The sequence below is a fragment of the Rattus norvegicus genome, chromosome 1 (assembly GCF_036323735.1).
Source record: "Rattus norvegicus strain BN/NHsdMcwi chromosome 1, GRCr8, whole genome shotgun sequence".
NCBI classification, from domain to species: Eukaryota; Metazoa; Chordata; class Mammalia; order Rodentia; family Muridae; genus Rattus; species Rattus norvegicus.
Window position 1 is genome coordinate 215,172,586 of NC_086019.1, and position 20,252 is coordinate 215,192,837.

General features: G+C 44.4%; 1 protein-coding gene across 5 annotated transcripts; it reads left to right on the plus strand.

Annotated features, from left to right (window-relative positions):
* The first annotated feature begins 103 nt into the window (after positions 1-103).
* Positions 104-20,042, plus strand: Lrrn4cl (LRRN4 C-terminal like). 5 transcript variants are annotated; one of them, XM_039091425.2, is made up of 5 exons: positions 104-2,117; positions 2,696-3,228; positions 5,924-6,002; positions 15,170-15,303; positions 16,148-20,042. In XM_039091425.2, the coding sequence occupies exons 1-4, from the start codon at positions 2,077-2,079 to the stop codon at positions 15,177-15,179; spliced, it is 663 nt and encodes a 220-aa protein (XP_038947353.1). In that variant the 5' UTR covers positions 104-2,076; the 3' UTR covers positions 15,180-15,303; positions 16,148-20,042. The 5 variants fall into 5 exon arrangements, with proteins under 5 accessions (XP_038947353.1, XP_038947349.1, XP_006231064.1 ...); XM_039091421.2 differs by lacking the exon at positions 5,924-6,002; XM_006231002.4 differs by lacking the exons at positions 5,924-6,002; positions 15,170-15,303; positions 16,148-20,042 and having other exon boundaries at positions 2,696-4,698.
* The last annotated feature ends 210 nt before the right edge of the window (positions 20,043-20,252 follow it).

Sequence of the window (20,252 nt, forward strand, 5' to 3'; positions counted from 1 at the left end):
CTGCAGAGTCAAACTGTCATGGAAGATTCGTATCTCTGTATGAACCTTCATAAGTATATACACATGTGTGCAGAAGCTCATACATATGGTCAGAAGACAGCAGATTCCCTGGTGCTGGAGTTAACAGACAGATGTGGGCTACCATATTGGTGCTGGGAACTGAACCTGTATCTGCTGTAAGACCAGGAAGCTCTCTTAACCACGGGGCCATCATTCCGGCCTTGGGTACCAGTTTTTATTATTGGTTATTTATGTATATGTGTGCACTTCTCTGTGTGTATGGACATGTGTGTTGCTGTCTCTCAGAAGCAGAAGAGGGTCTCAGACCCCTGGAACTGGAGTTACAGGTGGCTGTGAGCCTCCCCACATGAGTGCTGGGATCTAAACTTCACCCTCTGCAAGAACCGCCAACAGGCGCTCTTAACTACTCAGACATCTCTCAGCCCCCAGTGTGTTCCCTTTTTAAAGGGATGTGCATGTGAGTTTGGGTATCACTGGAGGCCAGAAGAGGGCCTTGGATCCCACTGGAACCGCAAATACATGGCTGTGAGCGAGCCACTGTCTTAGTTAGGCTGATGTGGCTGTGAGGAAGCACCATGACCAAAAATCAAGTTGAGGAGGAAAGGGTTTATTTTGGCTTATGCTTCCATTGCTGTTCATCAAAGCAAATTAGGACAAGAACTCAAACAGGCCAGAAACCTGGAGGCAGGAGCTGATGCAGAGGTCTCAGAGGGGAGCCGGCCTGCTCTACCTGGCTTGCTCAGCCTGCTTTCTTAAAAGACCAAAGATGATCAGCCCACAATGGGCTGAGCCCTCCACCATCAATAGCTAATTAACAAAATGCCTTACAGCCAGATGTTACGGGGCATTTTCTCAAGGCTCCTTTTAGATATCTAATTTGTGTTTCAACTTGACGTAAGACCAGCTACCACGGCCACCACGTAGTGCTAAGAATTGAAATTACATCTTCCTGGATTACCAGCCAGTGCTCTTAAATACTGAGCCATCTCCAGCCCCGTATTGCTTTCTTTAAAAGGATAGAATAAGAGCATTATAGGTTACATGGAGATTTAAGATTGACACAAATTATTTAGGCTATGATCTAATGTCCCCGATCTCTTGTACTAAGGCACTGAGCACCTATGATCCTGCTACTCAGCTAAGACAGGAATGTTCTTTGAGTCCAAGTATTCAAGCTTGACTTAGACAATTACTTTTTCCTTCCTTTTTTTTTTTTTATTAAGTTTTAAACACTCTTAGAGGCTGGCCTCAAATACTTAGCAACTCTCCTGCCACAGATCCCAAGTACTGAATTATATATAAGCTTGTACCACCCCACCCCAGCTGGTAGGACTTGGGCTTCTTTTCTGGGACAGGGTCTCACTGTGTAACACAGGCTGTTCCCTAGTGGTCCTGCCTCAGCCTCTCTGGTGCTGAGAAACTCAGGCGTGCACCAACACTTTCAATGTAGCTCTTTCCATCCATAACCTAGGGAGGAAACCCTGTCCTGGCCAGTATGAGGCATCCTGCTCTACCATGTGATTCTCATCTCCCTCAGGGGAGAGGGCTAGGGTAGGGCGGGTCTGAAGAGCATCACTCTGAACTTTACCGCCCTCCCTTCTCTGTCCATTGGGAGGCAGAAGACAGGAAATGACTGCCATGAATGTGGTAGGATTTTTACCAAAACAGCTTTTTGTGATTTAGGCCCCAAGCCATCCACAGATGTTTTCCTGTCTAATATCAGCCAGGTGCCCTCCCTCCCTCCAATAATCCTCCTCTCCCCATCCCTTCACATGACTGTAGCCTTTGGATTCTCAGTTCCTGGCTGCTTTCCACATTTCATTCCTCTGTCAGAACCCAGGCATCCTGGCCTCCAGCTGAAACCGCTGCATGTGGCTTCCCCTATCCCTGGCCCCGTGACTCAGTCCCTCTGAAGGAACCAGCCCTCTTCTTGGCACACAGGGGCTGCTAGGTGGTGACATCAGAGTTGAGTATAAAAGTTCTCAACCAAAATAGAATTGAAGATACAACCTGACAGTGCACTGTGACAGGGATCTCTCCGCCTGATAGCCACGGATGTCTGGAGGCAGACTCACTGTGTCGAGGCCTACCCACTGGTGAGAGGCTACTGCGGGTCCAGGGAAGAGGGTGGGTGCACAAAGTGAAGTCTGAATTGCTTGGACAGGATTTGTACAAATGTAGGTTGGGAGTGAGGACTCCAGTGTCCTCCAGTAACCCTTTCGTCCTTCTATCTCCTGTCTTCTCTCTGGAGTTCTGTGAATCTCACTAAGCATAGCCCTAGCTTGGTCATTGGTCTAGGGTGGCCGCAGACTCGACTTTCCTCCCTGAACTGAATGATTCCGTTCCTCTTCCTCTTTCCCCAGCACTTTCGTTTACCCATATGATGCCTGCTTCAGGCACTTTGCATGGTGCTTCCCAAACAGCTGTCTCTCCTGAAGGGCTGTATTTCATTATTTTTATCCCAAATGAAACAGTCATTTGTGACACGCACTAATAATCCTAATGATTTGGAAGTGTGGACAGGAGGAGTTGAAGAGCAGCCTTAGACAAGCCAAAACCAAAACAAACAAAAAACCCTAGGGCACTGGCTTCGGAAGCCAATTGACAATGACTGTATGCTCAGCCCACCTCTTTCTTTTGCCCAACTTGATCCTATGTCGTGTTTTTCACACAGGTCTTGTCCTGGAAGGCTGAGCATTTACCCACTCACTCCTTCCCTTCCAGACTCCATGTTGGGCTCTCTTTCTCTTCTGTGGCTGGTGGCCATGACCACCTCCTTGGTTTCCCAAGCTCAGATATTGACCATGGAAGACTACCAGGTAGGGGAAGAAGATGATGTGACGCGAACTACACCTTCCTTAGCTGTCCGTTGCGACTATGACCGTTGCCGCCACCTGCAGGTGCCCTGCAAGGAGCTGCAGAAGGTTGGGTCAGTAGCCTGCCTGTGCCCAGGGCTCTCCAGGGAAGATCAACAGCCAGAGCCTCCTCGCCTGGTAGAAGTGCAAATAGTGGCTGAAGAAGGTTATGCAGTGGCTCACTGGTGTGCTCCCTTCTCTCCAGTCAGCCACTACTGGCTTCTGCTTTGGGAAAGCAACGGGGCTCCACAGAAGAGTGCCTCTCTCAATGCTACAGTTCGAAGAGCAGAGGTGAAAGGACTGAAGCCTGGGGTTGCTTATGTCCTTTGTGTAGTGGCTGCTAATGACGCTGGTAAGAGCAATGTTCCTGGGGCAGATGTTGAGGGTCCTGAGAACTGGACTGGCCCTTCCCTTGGGCCCTGTCGCAAGTTTATCATGCCGCCTAAGCCTGTTACCCTGGTCCACGCAGCCGTGGGAGTAGGCACAGTCTTAGCTCTGCTCAGCTGTGCAGCCCTGGTCTGGCATTTCTGTCTTCGTGACCGGTGGGGTTGCCCCCGACGACGTCAAGGTACCAGTACTGCCCAAAATTCAGACGCTCTCTGATGAGTGTCCCACAACTACAAACAACTCTGGTGCAGTCCAGCCTCATCCGGAGAGCCCAACCCGCTCCCAGGAGGAGTACGGGGCTTGCTGCCACCTGGCACCAGAGACACAGCCAAGCCAGAGCCTAAGCCCGGGCAGTTAGTCTCAGAACCGACATCTTCGGTCCCTAACTAAATAGTCACTATGTTCCTTCCCTGTTGGGGATTAGAAAAGTAGCAATTATTCCTTGGAGGTCAGATGAAAATGATTAAGCTTTATGGCCTTGAGGGGATAAAATTACAGACATTATATATGTACTTATATATAGCTAGTTAAAATGAAGCTATGTAAGGCCTGGCATGGTGGTTTACAATTTTAATTTCCAGCAACCTGGAAGCAGAGGCAGGCAGATCTCCCTGAGTTTCCAAAGCAGCCTGATCTACATAGAAAAATCCCAGGCCAACCCAGATAATACAGTAAGACTCTGTCTCAAAAAAAAAAAAAAAAAAAAAAAAGCAAAAACAACAAAAAGAGGGGCGGGATAGAAAGATTGTTCAGCAGTTTAGAGCTCTGGCTACTTTTCCAGAGGAGCAGAATTTTATTCCCAGCATCCACATAGCAGCTCACAACCATCTGTAATTCCATTTCCAGGACATTCAATGTTTAATGTCTACTTCTGACCTCTGTCAGCATCAGGCACTCACATACGTACGTACATACATACATACATACATACATACATACATACATACACACACACACACACACACACATACATACACAAAACAGTCATACACATAAAATAAAAATTAATTTGAAATGTAGCTATTTAAAAATGTAAACTATTCATAGCTCATAGGCCCCTCATGGCAAGTGGCAGACCAGGTTTGGCCTGTTGGCTGGGTTTTGCCAACACCTGTTATACTCAAAAGGCCTCTGCAACCGTGGGTGGCTTCCGCATATATGCTAGGAATAAGCTTCTGCAGGGTAGATGTGCTGGGAGCCATGTCCTTCTGCTACCTTTGTTTTGTCGTAAGCATGAGCCTGCTCAGAGTGCAGCTGCGTCTACGGAAGCTGAGGATTAAATATCAGCATGGACTGGGAGAGGCAGAGGCCCAAGCTTCTGTCTACACAAGTTAGTGGTTTTGTTTGTTACTGACTCCCCACACGTTTGTGTAATTGTTTTCCATCGTATTAACATTAAAGGGAATCTGAAATCATTAAATTTTTAGTTTCATGATCCTGTTTAATTGCATATATGATTTCCATCACTCTTAGCCTTTTGGCTAAGATCAAAGGTTTGCCTGTTTTTCAAAGCAATATACATACTTTTTTTTCTTTTTCCTTTTTCATTTTTTTTCTTTTTTTCGGAGCTGGGGACCGAATATACACACTTTTGTGTTGTGTTTGTTTGTTGCAGATAGAGACTTACCTTGTAGCCCTTTCTACCCCTTTGGCATAAAACTCACGGAGATCCTCCTGCCTCCACTTCCTGAGTGCTGAGATTAAAGGTGTGTGCCACCACACTGGGTTGCTTTTGTGTTTGACTGTTTGGAGACAAAGCTATTATTACCCAAGTGCTCAATAAATTAATAAGAAATCCTAGCAAACATTAAATCCACCCCTGAAGCCAGATATACACACACTTTAATCTCAGCACTCTAGAGGCAGAGGCAGGAGGGTCTCTGTGAATTGGGGAGCAACCTGGGCTACATAAAGTTCCAGGCCAAGTAGGGCTACCCGGTGAGACCTTGTCACGGAATTAGTAACTTGTTCAGGTTTTCTTTGTCTTTTTTGTAATTCTCATTGGTGGTGCACCCCCTTAATCACAGCATTTGGGAGGCAGAAGCAAGCAGGCGGATCTCTGAGTTGAAGGTCAGCCTAGTCCAGAGAGAGAGAGAGAGAGAGAGAGAGAGAGAGAGAGAGAGAGAGAGATCTCCAGGACAGCAGAGCTACACAGAAAAACCTTGTCTCAAAAAAGAAAGAAAGAAAGAAAAGAAAAAAAGAAAAAAGAAAGAAAGTATCATTGTTCATCTTTTAAACAACACACACTAAATCTAGCACTGCATATGAGAAGGTATTTACAAACCTCGGCAGGACTCTTATCAAGTGCCCTCAGCACCATGCATGTGGGTGACAGTGTGGGACTCATCTAAAACACCAGCAAGCAACCCATGCAGGTTCCAGTGCACACGCTTCTGCAAGCAGGACTCACATGGTTCAGTTTGCCTGCTTTCTCTCTCAGGCTTTGCCTCAGCTTCTCTGTGAACATTTCAGAAGAATGAGGAAATAGCTCCCGAGTCTTTAATTAGAAAGAGCATCCATTCCCAGCTGACTATGTTAGCTTCACCGTTAATTAAGAAAAACTTGCCCTGTTATGAGTTATATACAGAGTGTACTGAGAATTTTGGTTTCTTTAAAAAACACAGTTATGTTATAGGAATGTGTATTTGTTTTAATCCCAGGTGTGGAAGAGGAGCTGCTTCAGACTGTTCATATCAGCTATGATTTTTCCCAGGCTCTGGCAGGGCATGATTCTGCCAGGTGAAGATCCTGGGGACTTTTGATAGGGCATAAATGCCAGAGCCCTAGAGGCTGCAGGGGCTGCTCCTCCCCCTGCTGTGCCCCTGCTGCTGCTGCTGCCCCTGCTGCCCCTGCTGCTGCCCCTGCTGCCCTCCCCATGCTGCTGCCCCTGCTGCTCCCCCTGCTGCTCCCCCTGCTGCTGCCCCTGATGCTCCCCCTGCTGCTGCCCCTGATGCTCCCCCTGATGCTCCCCCTGATGCTCCCCTGCTGCTGCTTCCTACTGTTGTTGCTGATGATTGCTGCTGCTGGTTGGCCATGTCCTGAAGATTGGACTTGCCCCAAGGAACTTGATGCCCCTAATCAGCAGGAAGCAGTCTAAAGAGATCTATGCCTCCTTTTCCCTATTAACCTTTCTTACCTACCTAGTGTTGGCGGGGCTGGAAGGGATTGGGGTGGAATAAGGGTGGCAGATAAAATAACCCATGGTAGCCAAAAAGTACAGTTATGATTATAAGTGGTGCCAGATGTAGGGCTAGGCAGAATGGGAAAGGCAATTTCCCCTCCCCCACTGCTTTTTTTTTCTTTTTTCTTTTTTTTTTTTTTCAGAGCTGGGGACCGAACCCAGGGCCTTGCACTTGCTAGGCAAGCGCTCTACTGCTGAGCTAAATCCCCAACCCCTCCCCCACTGCTTTGTTCCCAGAGGGGATTTTTTTTATTTCTTCTTCCTCTTCCTCTTTTCTTCTCATCCTCCTTCCTCTTCTTCATTCTTCTTCTTTTTTTTTCCTCCTTCTCCTCCTATGTCCTGTCTCAAAAAAGGTTAGGAGAGTGGCTGAGCAGTTTGAAAGTTGTGGATGGAAATGAAGGAATCTAAAAAAAATGGATGAAATGGGAAACCAGAAGGGTCACTCTATACTCTCATTTCTGAAAGGGTTACAGCATTGTCCATGCAACTGGAGAGATTATAGGTAGAAGCACTTGGGCAGTGAGTAGTGCCAGCAAAGGTAGAAATAAAAGGTCCAGATCTGGTGACAAGAGTGGGAGCTCCCAGCCTGATTTGGGAGAAACGGTTAATCTTGTCAAGTGTGCTGCCAGAGGAGGGTCTGGTATTGCAAAGTCACCATCAGTTTCCCCAGTACATTGTACAGCATAGGACTGCTAATGTGCTGCTCATAGTGAGATAATGTGATGTTCTATAGAAGTGATAGATCTGAGGGACTTTGAAGAAGCTATTATTTCCTATGGAATTTGTTCCCCTTATATAAAATGAATATTTTTTTTTTGTTTTTGTTCTTGTTTTTGTTTTTTTCCGGACCTGAGGACCGAACCCAGGGCCTTGCACTTGCTAGGCAAGTGCTCTACCACTGAGCTAAATCCCCAACCCCTATAAAATGAATATTAAGTACTGGGCTATCCAAAATAGAATTATTTCCCGATATTGGAAGGAATTGGTGATAGCTGTGCTGGAGATTGGTCAGCGGAGGGGGGAAGCCAAGAATATTGAACACCAAAAATAGAGCAAGAGGATTGAATATCACTAAAGCTAATTGCTAGGTGAAGGACAGAATTCTGACCTAAAGAACAGGTTCAGTTTGATGCCGCTGCTATAGAACGATGTTGCTTGACAGCTTTAAGGGCTTGGGATGAAGTTGAGGAACCTGGGAAAATGTCCACCTGGTTCAATAAGGTTCTGCAAAGCCCTGGGGAAGCTTTCACAGGTTTCTTGCAAGGATTGGTTTCAGCTGTAACCAAAACCATCTCAGACCCTGATGTGAAAAATTAATAGAGATATTGACTATGAGGTATTGATGACTTACCTAGGAAGCGCAAGGCCCTGGGTTCAGTCCCCAGCTCTGGAAAAAAAAAAATGAGGTATTGATGAGACATTGGTGTTTTATAATGCAAATACCAAACGTAAAAGAGTTATTCGATGGCTAAAGGCTTGGGCAGTACCAATGGATGAGTAGACAAGGGACGAGACTGATATTGGCTCTCAGGAGCTTCGTGCCAGCATCATAGGACAAGCTATAGCTGGAAGTCTCAGATATCGAGATGCTGGTGCATTAACTGTGACACATAAGGTACTCACAGCAGGGAGACCTGAACAATGGGTCCCTGGGATGTACATTGGGCAGCGAGAACATGGGTGTGCTAGCATCGAGGAGGCAAGGGATACCACCGGACTAGTGAGTGTAGGTGCAAGGGGGCATACAAGGCAAATTCTGCCATCAGGAAATGGCTTTGCGGGCCTAGCTTGAGACTCCCCAGCAAAACAATATGGGCCCTTTCAGGCAAGAGCAGCTGAGAGTCACCAGGTTATAGAAAAAAGCTACTGACGCAAAAGCATTGGGTTCATTGATAATGTCAGTGTTCACAATTTCTCACTAAACACAATACAATCAATGGCATAAAACAGAAGGGGGAATGTTGTGAGAATTCTGGTTTCCTTAAATACATAGTTATGTTATGGGAATGTGTTTCTGTTTTAACCCTGGGTATGGGATACGGAAGGAAGGCTGGGGAGTTAGTGATTAAACTACAAAACTGTCTAACAATGGCTTCTGATGTAGTCATTAAATGTGGCAGTCAAATAATGGAAGACTGGCCAGGCAGTGATGGTGAACGCCTTTAATACCAGCAGTTGGAAGGCAGAGGCAGATGGATCTTTGAGTTTTGAGGCCAGCCTAGTCTACAGAGCAAATTCCAGGACAATCAGAGCTACAGAGAAATGCTGGAGTTTTGTTGTTATTGATGTTTTTATTTTTGAATTATTTGTTCATTTAGTATATGGATATTTTGCCTGCCTCTATGCCTGTGTGCATATAGTTGCTTGGTTCCAGAGAAGGCCAGAAGAAGGCAGTGGTCACTCTGGGACTAGAGTTACATGTGGTCCTGAGCAAGTCCCAGTCCTGAGTTCTCCCACATTTCAGACACTGGGTTTCTTTAATATTCTGTTTCCGGGGTTGGGGATTTAGCTCAGTCAGTAGTAGAGCACTTGCCTAGCAAGCGCAAGGCCCTGGGTTCAGTCCCCAGCTCCGAAAAAAAAGGAAAAAAAATATTCTGTTTCCACTTCCCTTCAGAAAAGACTTGACATTTCCCCACCTTCTTCAACCCTTTCTTACTCTTGTCCTTCCTTCTACAGCTCCTACCTCAATAGATGGATTTTTTTCTACATACAAAGCAATATAAAACCAAACCAAACAGCTGGGTCTTGTTGCATGAAAGGCATTTTAATCACCACAGAACTTTAAAGAACTTTTATCTCCAAAGAAAGGTTGAACCATGCATAAGAGAGTAGGGATACAGATAGTTGTTTGACAAGTCACAATAAAAAAAAAAAAATGAAGGCTAGATAGATGGCTCAGTGGTTAAGAGCACTGACTGCTCTTCCAGAGGTCCTGAGTTCAAATCCCAGCAACCATATGGTAACTCACAACCATCTGTAATGGGATCTGATGCTCTCTTCTGGTGTCTGAAGACAGCGACAGTGTACCCACATACATGAAATAAATAAATAAATAAATAAATCTTTTAAATAAATGAAAATTTAAACCATGTGAGTGCTGGGAATTGAACCATGGTCCTCTGGAAGAGCAGCTAATGCTCTTAACTACTGAGCCATTTCTCCAGATCTTTTTACCCTAATGTTTATCTGGAAAAAAATATTTTACAACTTCTAATTATTCTAAAGTTCTTCTAAAACTATTTGAAACTTCTAATTCTCTTAGTCAGCTAAACTAAATATTCCAAGTGCGTGCTGTGTTCCCCCCACACACGCTCTCCTCTGCAGAGGGAGCCCACCCGCCCTGTAGGCAGTCAGTAGTATAAGGATCATGCTTGGCTGACCAGCATTGAGTAATTTCCTAGTTTTGGAGAAATTCTGTTTCTTTTTTCTTTTTTTTTTTTTTTTCGGAGCTGGGGACCGAACCCAGGGCCTTGCGCTTGCTAGGCAGGTGCTCTACCACTGACTGAGCTAAATCCCCAGCCCCTGTTTCTTTTTTAAGAAGCATAATTTATAATTGATTTATATGTTATTATCTCAGTTTTGACTTTTTGATACAGGTTGTTTTTACATAGTCCTGGCTGTCCTGGAATGGGAGGCTGTCCTCAAGCTCACAGAGATGTGCCTTCCTCTGCTTCTCAAATGCTAAGATTACATCATGTGTGACCATGCCTGGCCCAGTATAATTAATTTTTAAATAATATGAAGTTTAATATATAGACAGCCCAAACCATTTGTTTGGTTGGGTTTTTGTTTGTCTGTCTTTGTTTTCCTGAGATAGGGTTTCTATGTTGCCCTGACTGTCCTGGAACTTGCTGTGTGGACCAGGCTGGCCTCAAACTCAGAGATCCACCTGCCTCTGCAGCCTGAGAGTAGGGATTAAGACTCACACTACCACTACCACTTCTAATGAAGTTTGGAGAATTTCCATGAGAAAGTGTGATAGTCTCAGTAAATGCAATAAAGATCTTAGCCAATGCCAAAATAAATAAATATAAAATAAAATAAAATAAAATAAAATAGAGTTGGAGAAATGGCTCAGCAGCTAAGAGCTCTTGCCAATGTGGCGGCTAACATCCTTCTCTAACTCCATTCCAGGGAATCTATCACCAGCTCTGGCCTTACAGGCAATGCACACACTGGAGCAAAACACCCATGCTAGTAAAACAAAAATAAATTAAGCTGTGTGTGGTGGTTCATGTCTTTAAAAGACAGAGGCAGGAAGAATTCTATGAGTTTGTGAGTTCAAGGTCAGCCTGGTAAACAAAATGAGTTCCAGGGCTATGTAGAGAGAGACCCTGTCTCAAAACAAACAACAACAAAATCACCCATACACAAAAAGATAAAAAGCAAATCAGGGTGCTGGAGAGACGGCTCAGAGGTTAAACTGGTCTTTCAGAGGTTGTGAGTTCAATTCCCAGCTACCACACGGTGGTTCATAACCATCTATAATGAGATCTGGTGCCCTCTTCTGGCCATGGGGCATACAGGCAGACAGACCATTGTATGCATAATCATTGTATATATAAGGCTGGAGAGATGGTTCAGAGGCTAAAGGCTAGGCTCACACCAAAAAGACAAGAGTTTGGTTCTCGGTACCCACAGCTATCTCTCCAGCTAACTTTGAAAAATTAAGTAGGGGCCAGAGAGATGGCTCAGCAGTTAAGCATGATTGACTCTTCCAAAGAACAAAGCAACTATATGGTGACTCACAGCCATCTGTAACTCTAGTCCCAAGGATACAACTTGTCCCCATGGGAACCAGACACTCAGTGGTTCACAGACAGACACACAGGCAAAGCACCCATATACATAAAATAAAAATGAATATGTCTAAAAATAAAATAAAACAGGGCTGGAGAGATGGCTCAGTGGTTAAGAGCACTGACCGCTCTTCCAGAGGTCCTGAGTTCAATTCCCAGCAACCACATGGGGGCTCAAAACCATCTGTAATAGTGTGTCTGAAGAGAACTACAGTGTGTCATATACATAAAATAAATAATTGTATTTTTAAAAAATACAATTCCAGGCATGGTGTCTCATGCTTGTAATCTGGACACTAAGGAGGCAAAGACAGGTGGATCCCTGGAGCTCAGTGACAAGGCTTAATTAGTCAGCTTCAGACCATTGAGATACCCTGTTTCCTGAGACAACGTTGACTGCTAGCCTTCACATGTCCTCCCCTCACACATTCACACAAATATCTACATCCACATACATGCATGCACACCTTCATGTGGACGTGAACACATACCCCTATCAAGCATACACTTACATGCACACACACATGCACATGGATGTACACACAAGTGTTTTAAAATCTCCCATAAAAACTCCTTTCAAGACTCAATATTACTGTCCCCTCCTCCCCCTTCACTTTTTTTTTTGTTGTTGTTCTTTTTTTTCGGAGCTGGGGACCGAACCCAGGGCCTTGCGCTTCCTAGGCAAGCGCTCTACCACTGAGCTAAATCCCCAACCCCCCACCCTTCACTTTTAGGATACCAAGCAGACTCCTTGGTCTAGGAACAACCTCAGCCTCGGGACTTTCAAAGTCTTTTACACTAGGTTCCGCTCCTGTTAGACTAGACTCTTCCACCCCTCAGTACATTATACTACTAGGACACTAGGACAAACCATAGCAAATCTGTCACAGCACCAGTGACAGCCCTAAGCCTGACTCCATCTTTTCTTTTCTTTTTTTAAATATTATTTATTTTATGTATATGAGTACACTGTCATTGTTCTCAGACACACCAGAAGAGGGCATCGGATCCCATTACAGATGGTTGTGAGCCACCATGTGGTTGCTGGGAATTGAACTCAGGACCTCTGGGAGAGCAGTCAGTGCTCTTAACCGCTGAGCCATCTCTCCAGCCCCCACTGAAGACTTTTGATCTGGTTACCATCTGACCCCAATCTCTTGCAAAAGCCTCCCTTCCTCCTTCGAAGAAACTCTTACGTCTTTTATGTCCTTGGCCCATGACTTTGTATTAAATCAGCAACAATGACAAGACCTGTATGTCTCTCCCTAGCTCAGAAGACAGATCCTTGTTCCTTGTTAATGTTTTGATTTTCTGGTCTGTCCGTGGGGACAGTCTGATAGTTCTAAGACTGATAGCTTTGAGGGATTCTAAACTCACAACAGGGCTATTGTTACCGATGGGCACAATACAAGGCTGCCATTGCTTTGGAGTGGGACCATTATCTTGACAGAAAGAATTACCATAAACCCTAGCTGTGATTGCTCCGGGAGTCCATGCTAATGAAACACTGCCCACGGCCTTCAGGAAACTTCTCACAGAGTGCTGCCTCTTGGAATGACTGTGTGAACTCTCTACTGTCCACCTGCAGCAGCCATACCGAAATACAGTCTAATAACCTCTCAACTTCTGCATTCTTAGTCTTGGTGAACTCTTTCGCCTCCAATGTCATGACCTTTCAAAGTCACCTCACATAGCAGTCTGCAGCGAGAACAGGTAATTCAGGGGCTGGGGATTTAGCTCAGTGGTAGAGCGCTTACCTAGGAAGCGCAAGGCCCTGGGTTCGGTCCCCAGCTCCGGAAAAAAAAAAGAACCAAAAAAAAAAAAAAAAGAGAGAACAGGTAATTCAGCTAAGACTGGTGACACAAGTGTAATTTTAATACTTAGGAGGTTGAGGCGAGCGCATCTGGAGTTTGGATTAACCTGGACTCCATAGTGAATATTGGGCTAGCTTAGGCTACATAAGCAAGCCTCTCTCTCTCTCTGTCTGTGTCTCTGTCTCTATCTCTGTCTCTGTCTCTCAACCACAAAAGAGAGAACGGAAAAAAGGAAGAAATTAAGAGAAAGAAAAACAAAAGAAATTTCTCTAAGCAAAGCATATTTATTTATTTATTTATTGTTTTTCAAGACAGTGTTTGTCTATGTAGCATTGGCTGTCCTAGAACAATCGTTGTAGGCCAAGCTGGCCTTGAACTCATAGGCCTGCCTTTGCCTTCCAAATACTGGAATTGAAGCCTTGTGGCAGCACTGCCCAGCGACACCTGGAATTTTTTAAAATTTATTTATTTATTTATTTATTTATTTATTTATTTATTTATTTATACACTCCAGATATTATTCCCCTCTTGGTCCATCCCCCAACTGTTCCACATGTCATACCTTCCCCCACCCCCCAGTCTCCACAAGGATGTCTCCAACCCACCCACCCTCTCTAATTTTTATTGTACATTCCTCTTTCTTTCTTTTTTTTTTTTTTTTTTTTTGGTTCTTTTTTTCCGGAGCTGGGGACCGAACCCAGGGCCTTGCGCTTCCTAGGTAAGCGCTCTACCACTGAGCTAAGTCCCCAGCCCCTACATTCCTCTTTCTAACTTCTTTGGCACAGCATCTTGGAGGGTGCAAATCAAGAGACAGCTTTTCTTTTCTTTTGTGATGCCAACTTTCAAGCATTTACATTTTGGGTTGGGTTGGGTTGTGATTTTTTTTTTGTCTTCGAAATCTGCATTTTTTTTCTTTCTTTTTTTTTTTTTTTTCAGAGCTGGGGACCTAACCCAGGGCCTTGCGCTTGCTAGGCAAGCGCTCTACCACTGAGCTAAATCCCCAACTCCTAAATCTGTATTTTTATTTGTAACAACTGTATTTCTTTTTCTATATCCTTTAACTCTGGAGTTTTCATTTCTTCCCTCCTGCCCCCATAACTATAGTCACAGTTAAACTGTGTTATCAGGAAATTCAGGAAAGGTGCCTTGATGAACAGATCAGGACAGGAGCTCTGACCAGTAGTCACTGTCTTCCTCTTCCTTAGAATAAGTAAAAATGAAACCAACCAAACTTTCTTCTCTTTCTTTCTTTCTTTTTTTTTTTTTTTTTTTTGACGTGTCTCCTGTGCTTTGTCAGTAGCATGAATTTCATTTTTTTTTTTTTTTTTTGGTTTAAAAAAGGCAACCTCAAAACCCAAACCTCTTTATTGTCAGGGAAAAGGGAACTGCAATGACTTGAATTTGAGGATGTGGGTACTGCCTCACTCACACACATTCTCAGACTGTGTGATGCCCTGCACACCTGTAGAACAGTTACATGTATGTGCACCTGTATTTGTGCCTATTAGAACAGGACCTGCAGGGAAGTCTACCTAACCCGAAACTCCCCAGTGGAACAGGCAGGGTGGGTGGAGGGCTGGGACAGACAAGGACTCGGCGCACACATACAGTACCACATAAAACAGTACAGTGAAGGTGGGCTCAAGACCCAGGCAGCTTCCTTCTTTTCAGTAACAGGGCCCAGGCTGCCTTTCACAGCACAACCCCACAGCTGAACCCAGGTCTCTCTTCAAAACCAGCCATCTCACTCAGCAGCGCCAAAGGAAAAGTAGATGTAGCCTCCCTGCAGAGAAACAGCTTTTCTTGTTGTTTTTAAATAAGTAAGTAAATCCACCATCCCTCTGCTCCAAGATGGCTGATGTTACACTTTTCTACCAGATTGGTGCCTGCTTAGCTCACTAACAGTGCTGCCTCCGCCGGCTGTGGCAGAGTTTCCAGTGTGGTGTTTTCAAGCCTCACCCACTCATCCTCTCATTCCCAAACATTCAGTGCCCTCCTCACTTAGGGGTTTTCGAAATGTTTAAATTTTGTATTACTTTAAATATATATTTGTTTTATTTTCATGCGTCTGTGTGTATGCTTGTGAGTTTCACACATGCTGTGTGTGCACAGGAATCTATGAAAGCCAGAACAGGGCATCAGATCTACAGGAAGAAACCAAGTGTCCAAAAAGGGAAGAAACGAGATCCATCTGCCTCTGTGGTGCTGGAATTGAAGGTGTACATCACTACAACCACCGGGGATGGGTATGTATGTATATATATATATATATATATATGTGTGTGTGTGTGTGTGTGTGTGTGTGTGTGTGTGTAAGGGTGTCAGACCTTCTGGAACTGGAGTTAGACAGTTGTGAGCTGCCATGTGGGTGCTGGGAATGAACCCTGGCCCTCTAGAAGAACAGCTGATGCTCTTAACTGCTGAGCCATCTCTCCGGCCCCTTATTTTTTATTTGTGTGAGAGAGTGGAGGTCAGGGGACAAACTGAGAGACTTGGTTCTCTCCTTCTGCCATGTGAATGCCAGGGATTGAATGCAGGTTGTTAGCCTTGGCAGTGAGTGCTTTCCCCGCAGGGCCATCTTGTCAGCTCTTTGATTACATTGTAAACCCTGGCACTGTGTTATTTGCTGGGAAATGTTTTTAGTTGTGGGATGACTCAGCTTTAGCACATGCCTTTAATCCGAGAGCTTTCTGCTTGTATATTGTAAGCAGGATTAAATAAAGTCAAATCTTAGGTCAAGAGATGGAGCAAGCAAAGAGTTGACAGGAAATGAACATAGAATTATTGAGAAAAAACATATAGGGGTTGGGGATTTGGCTCAGTGGTAGAGCGCTTACCTAGGAAGCGCAAGGTCCTGGGTTCGGTCCCCAGCACCGGAAAAAAAAAAAAAAAACATATAGAGTAAGGGGGAGTCGGGTTTAAACTGTACAGAAGTCTCCATGTCTTATTTATAATGTAAGCAGGTCTGCAAAAGCCTGCCGTTGTGTCCTGTTGCCTTTCTTCTGGCAGTGAAGAGGATCAGTTTTGAAGGCAGGCAGAATAGGTGCGGAGAGATGGCTTGGCAGTTAAGAGTATATGCTGCTCTTGCAGAGGACCTGCATGCAACTGCCAGCACCCACACAGTGGTTCGTAGCTACCTGTAACTTCGTTCCATGGGATCCGATGCCTTCTTCTGACCTCTGAGAGCACCGACCATGCACATAGTGCATGAACATACATGCGGGTGAAAGACTCACATAAAGTAAAGTGAATACATCTAATTAAAATAAAGACCACTTTATGGGCTGGAGAGATGGCTCAGCGGTTAAGAGCACTGACTGCTCTTCCTGAGGTTCTGAGTTCAATTCCCAGCAACAGATGGTGGCTCACAACCATCTGTAATGAGATCTGATGCCCTCTTCTGGTGTGTCTGAAGACAGCTACAGTGTACTCAATACATGAAATAAATAAATAAATCTTAAAAAAAAAAAAAAAGACTGGGGTTGGGGATTTGGCTCAGTGGTAGAGCGCTTACCTAGGAAGCACAAGGTCCTGGGTTCGGTCCCCAGCCCCGAAAAAAAAAAAGAAAAAAAAAAAAGACCACTTTACACGTAAAAAATAAAAGATGGGCAGATTAGGCCCTGTACTAAACAGGATTCTTTAGAGGAACTGAAATGAGTGTGTGTGTGTGTGTATTCATTTTTTTTAAAGATTTATTTATTTTATGTATATGAGGACACTGTTGCTATCTTCAGACACACCAGAAGAGGGCATCAGATCGCCTTAAAGATGGCTGTGAGCCATCATGTGGGTACTGGGATTTGAACTCAGGACCTCTGGAAAAGCAGCCCCGTGTGTACTCATTTTATATATGAAATATATACACACATACACACGTGTGTGTTAGATTGGCTTCCTTGATGGTCCAGGTAATTCATCAATGAGAATCAGTAGTTACTCAGTCTACAAAGCTGAATGTCGCGACAATTCTGATCTGGCACTTTAGACCTAGAGGACTCCTGGAGAGTCTACATGGGAATCCTGGACATCTGGAGATCCTACACAAAATCCCTGCCATTCCCACCAAGGGCAGCTGTGAATGGCTGTGGGGAAACATTCCTTAAGCTAAGCCTGAAGACCTAAATCCAATCCCTGGAACCCGTGTGGTAGATGGAGAGAACTGACTTCTGTTTCATCTGACCTCCACTGGTGTAGCCGCACATACATGCATGCAAAACAGTCGTGATAAATAAATCTAAAAAAAGTTAGAGCACCTGTCAATAGATAAGTATAACTTAAAAGTGAAACGAAGCCTATGCTTTTAAATCGTAAGGACTGGGAGGCAGTCAGGCACATATCCAGGTTCCAGACCAGCCTGATGTATGTAATGAGTTCCAGACCAATTAGGGCTATATCATGAGACCATGTCTCAAAACCAAAAAACAAAAGAAAAGAAGAAAAAAGAAGAACATCAAGTCAAGCATGATAAATCACATAATCCTATAATCCTAATAATGGGGAGGCTGAAGCAGAATGGCCATGCCTTTGAGCTTAGCCTGGGCAGGACAACCAACTGGGCTACACAGGAATACATAATACACTGCCATTAGAAAAAAAAGCATGGCTGACTTCGTCACTGCTAGTTGGGGCTTGGGTTTAGGTCTTTTCAAACACTAAGCAATTTGGTTCGGAGCTAGTTTTTGAGCCCTCTGCCCACCGCCATGGAGGAGCCACCAGAGAAAGTCGACCCAGTTGTAGTCCCAGAAGCTCCTCAAATGAAAGATGACGAGGACGCGTCCGCTGATTCAGAAGTCCTACAACCAGAAACACTAGTAAAGGTCATGAAAACGCTAACCCTGAACCCCAGTGCCGAACGGTCAGCACGTCATCACAGCCTCAGTGTCCGGATTCAGGGCAGGCCTGTGGAGAACAGATGTGAAGGAATCTTGAGGGAAGTTCAAAGCCTTTCCCAAGAGAAGGGTCCACACATTGTTGGTGGTGCTGAGAGATGCCGGAGCAAGGATGAGAAGATTTGTTGGGATTGAGCAGAGACAACAAAGGCTTGAAGGAAATGAGTAGGAAGGGAAGAGTGAGCCACTCAGACGTCTCTGTGCTTCCTGCCATCGTCAGAGATGGAATCCGTCTAAGAAAGCTAAAATCCGGAAGAATTAGGACAGTCGGTTTATGTACACTATCCTTGCTGCTCATGATGCCATGCAGCAGACCTGAAAACTGGTTTTTGTTTTTTAAAGATAAAACTTTTCCTGGTGCTGGGGAACACGTCTTGTTAACCTTTCAACTATGTAGGAAGTGTGACGGTTGAATTCATGTGAAGGACTTAAATTTACCCAAAGTATGGAGAATGAGTTAAAGCATTCTGTGAACTTTAGAAGCCTCAAGCTGGGGGCTGAGAAACACTGTAACTAGAATTTGGGGTAGTTTGCTTTAGAAGGTAATTGGAATAGGCCTTTGGATTTTCTAGTTTGCAGAAATGTGTAATAAAGGCAATTTTGTTATCTTTAACAAACACACAGAACAGATTAGAATGAGCCATTGGAGATGGGGGGTTGTTTTTACAGGAGCACGTGTGGGTGCGCACACTCCTGATGTCCAGAGTTCAATGTGTGTTGCTAACCCTGTTTATTTCTGCTCCAGGCAGGGTCTCCATGAGCCTAGCCAGTCTCTCAGCTCGTGGTCCTGCCTCCCTTGTTGCCCAAGTTTTGACGCCACAGGCTTGACAGCAAGATCTAGAAAATGCTTGTCTTGATTTTGTGTTTGTTCATGCTGTGTAATAAAAAGAACAATTGGTTGATGTATTCCTAAATTTAAAAAAAAAAAAAAAAGCACCAGGTGATGGTGGCTCACCCCTTTAATCCCAACGCTCAGAAGGCAGAGACGGGTGGATCTCTGAATTCATGGCCAGCCAGGGCTACACAGCAAAACCCTGTCTTGAGAAAAGAGACTTGTGGGGTTGGGGATTTGGCTCAGTGGTAGAGCGCTTGCTACCCTGGGTTCGGTCCCCAGCTCCGAAAAAAAGAATAGAAAAAAAAAGAAAAAAGAAAAAAGAGACTCGTAAGCAAGCAAAGCTTGGTAGTCTAAAGAAATGAGAAATCCTTAGAGCTACCTTAGAGCTAGAAAAGGCAGGACATTTCAGGCAGAGAGCTGGTACGGCAAGCCCAAAGGCTCAGGGCCCGGTTTATACCATGTAAGGTTATCCTGAGGGGCTGGAGAAGAAATGCACAGCAACACTAACACGTCATACTGTCTGGCCAAGTATCAACTACCATGGCTTTATAGATCCTGCTCTTGAGGAAAGGGGTAGATCAAGGGGTAATCAAGGATAGATTACCCCTTTGGCAATAGGACGGAGGGTGGCTAGATCCCTCCAACAGTGTGAGTAGGTCCAAGAGTATGAATCATCTATGGCTCCTAATAAACACTGCTAGGCTAATTTACCATTGAGCTACATCCCAAATATCAAAAGTTGTTTTGGGAGAGGGGATGCATGGGAGACAGGTTCTAATGTGAATCTTACTGTCCTGGAACTCCCTCCATAGACCGTGCTGGCTTTGAACTTACAGAGTTCTCACAGGAGACTTAACTGCCTTTGTCTCCAAAGTGCTGGGATCAAAGGCGTGCACCACCACATCCAGCCTTATTTTAATTAATTATAATCAATTATTAATTAATTATAATCATAATTTTAATTAGTTTTGATCATATTTATCGATGTATTATGGAAGTGGGGCCTTGCATGTCATTCTTGTTGGTAAAGGTCAGGAGATAAAAATACTACTTGGTAAATAAGAAAACCCAAGTTAAGAAAGATGGAGAAAAAAAAACAATATTATAGTTAAAAAAAAAAAAACTTGGTCTTTTAAAAATAAAATACAGGGGGCTGGGGATTTAGCTCAGTGGTAGAGCGCTTACCTAGGAAGCACAAGGCCCTGGGTTCGGTCCCCAGCTCTGAAAAAAAGAACCAAAAAAAAAAAAAGAAAAAAGAAAATACAGGGCTGGAGAGATGCTCAGCGGCTAAGAGCACTGACTGCTCTTCCAGAGGTCCTGAGTTCAATTCCCAGCAACCACATGGTGGCTCACAACCATTTGTAATGGGATCTGATGCCCTCTTCTGGTGTGTCTGAAGACAGCTACAGTGTACATGAATACATAAATAAATTCTTTAAAAAAATGAAAAATAAAATACATGTCATATGAT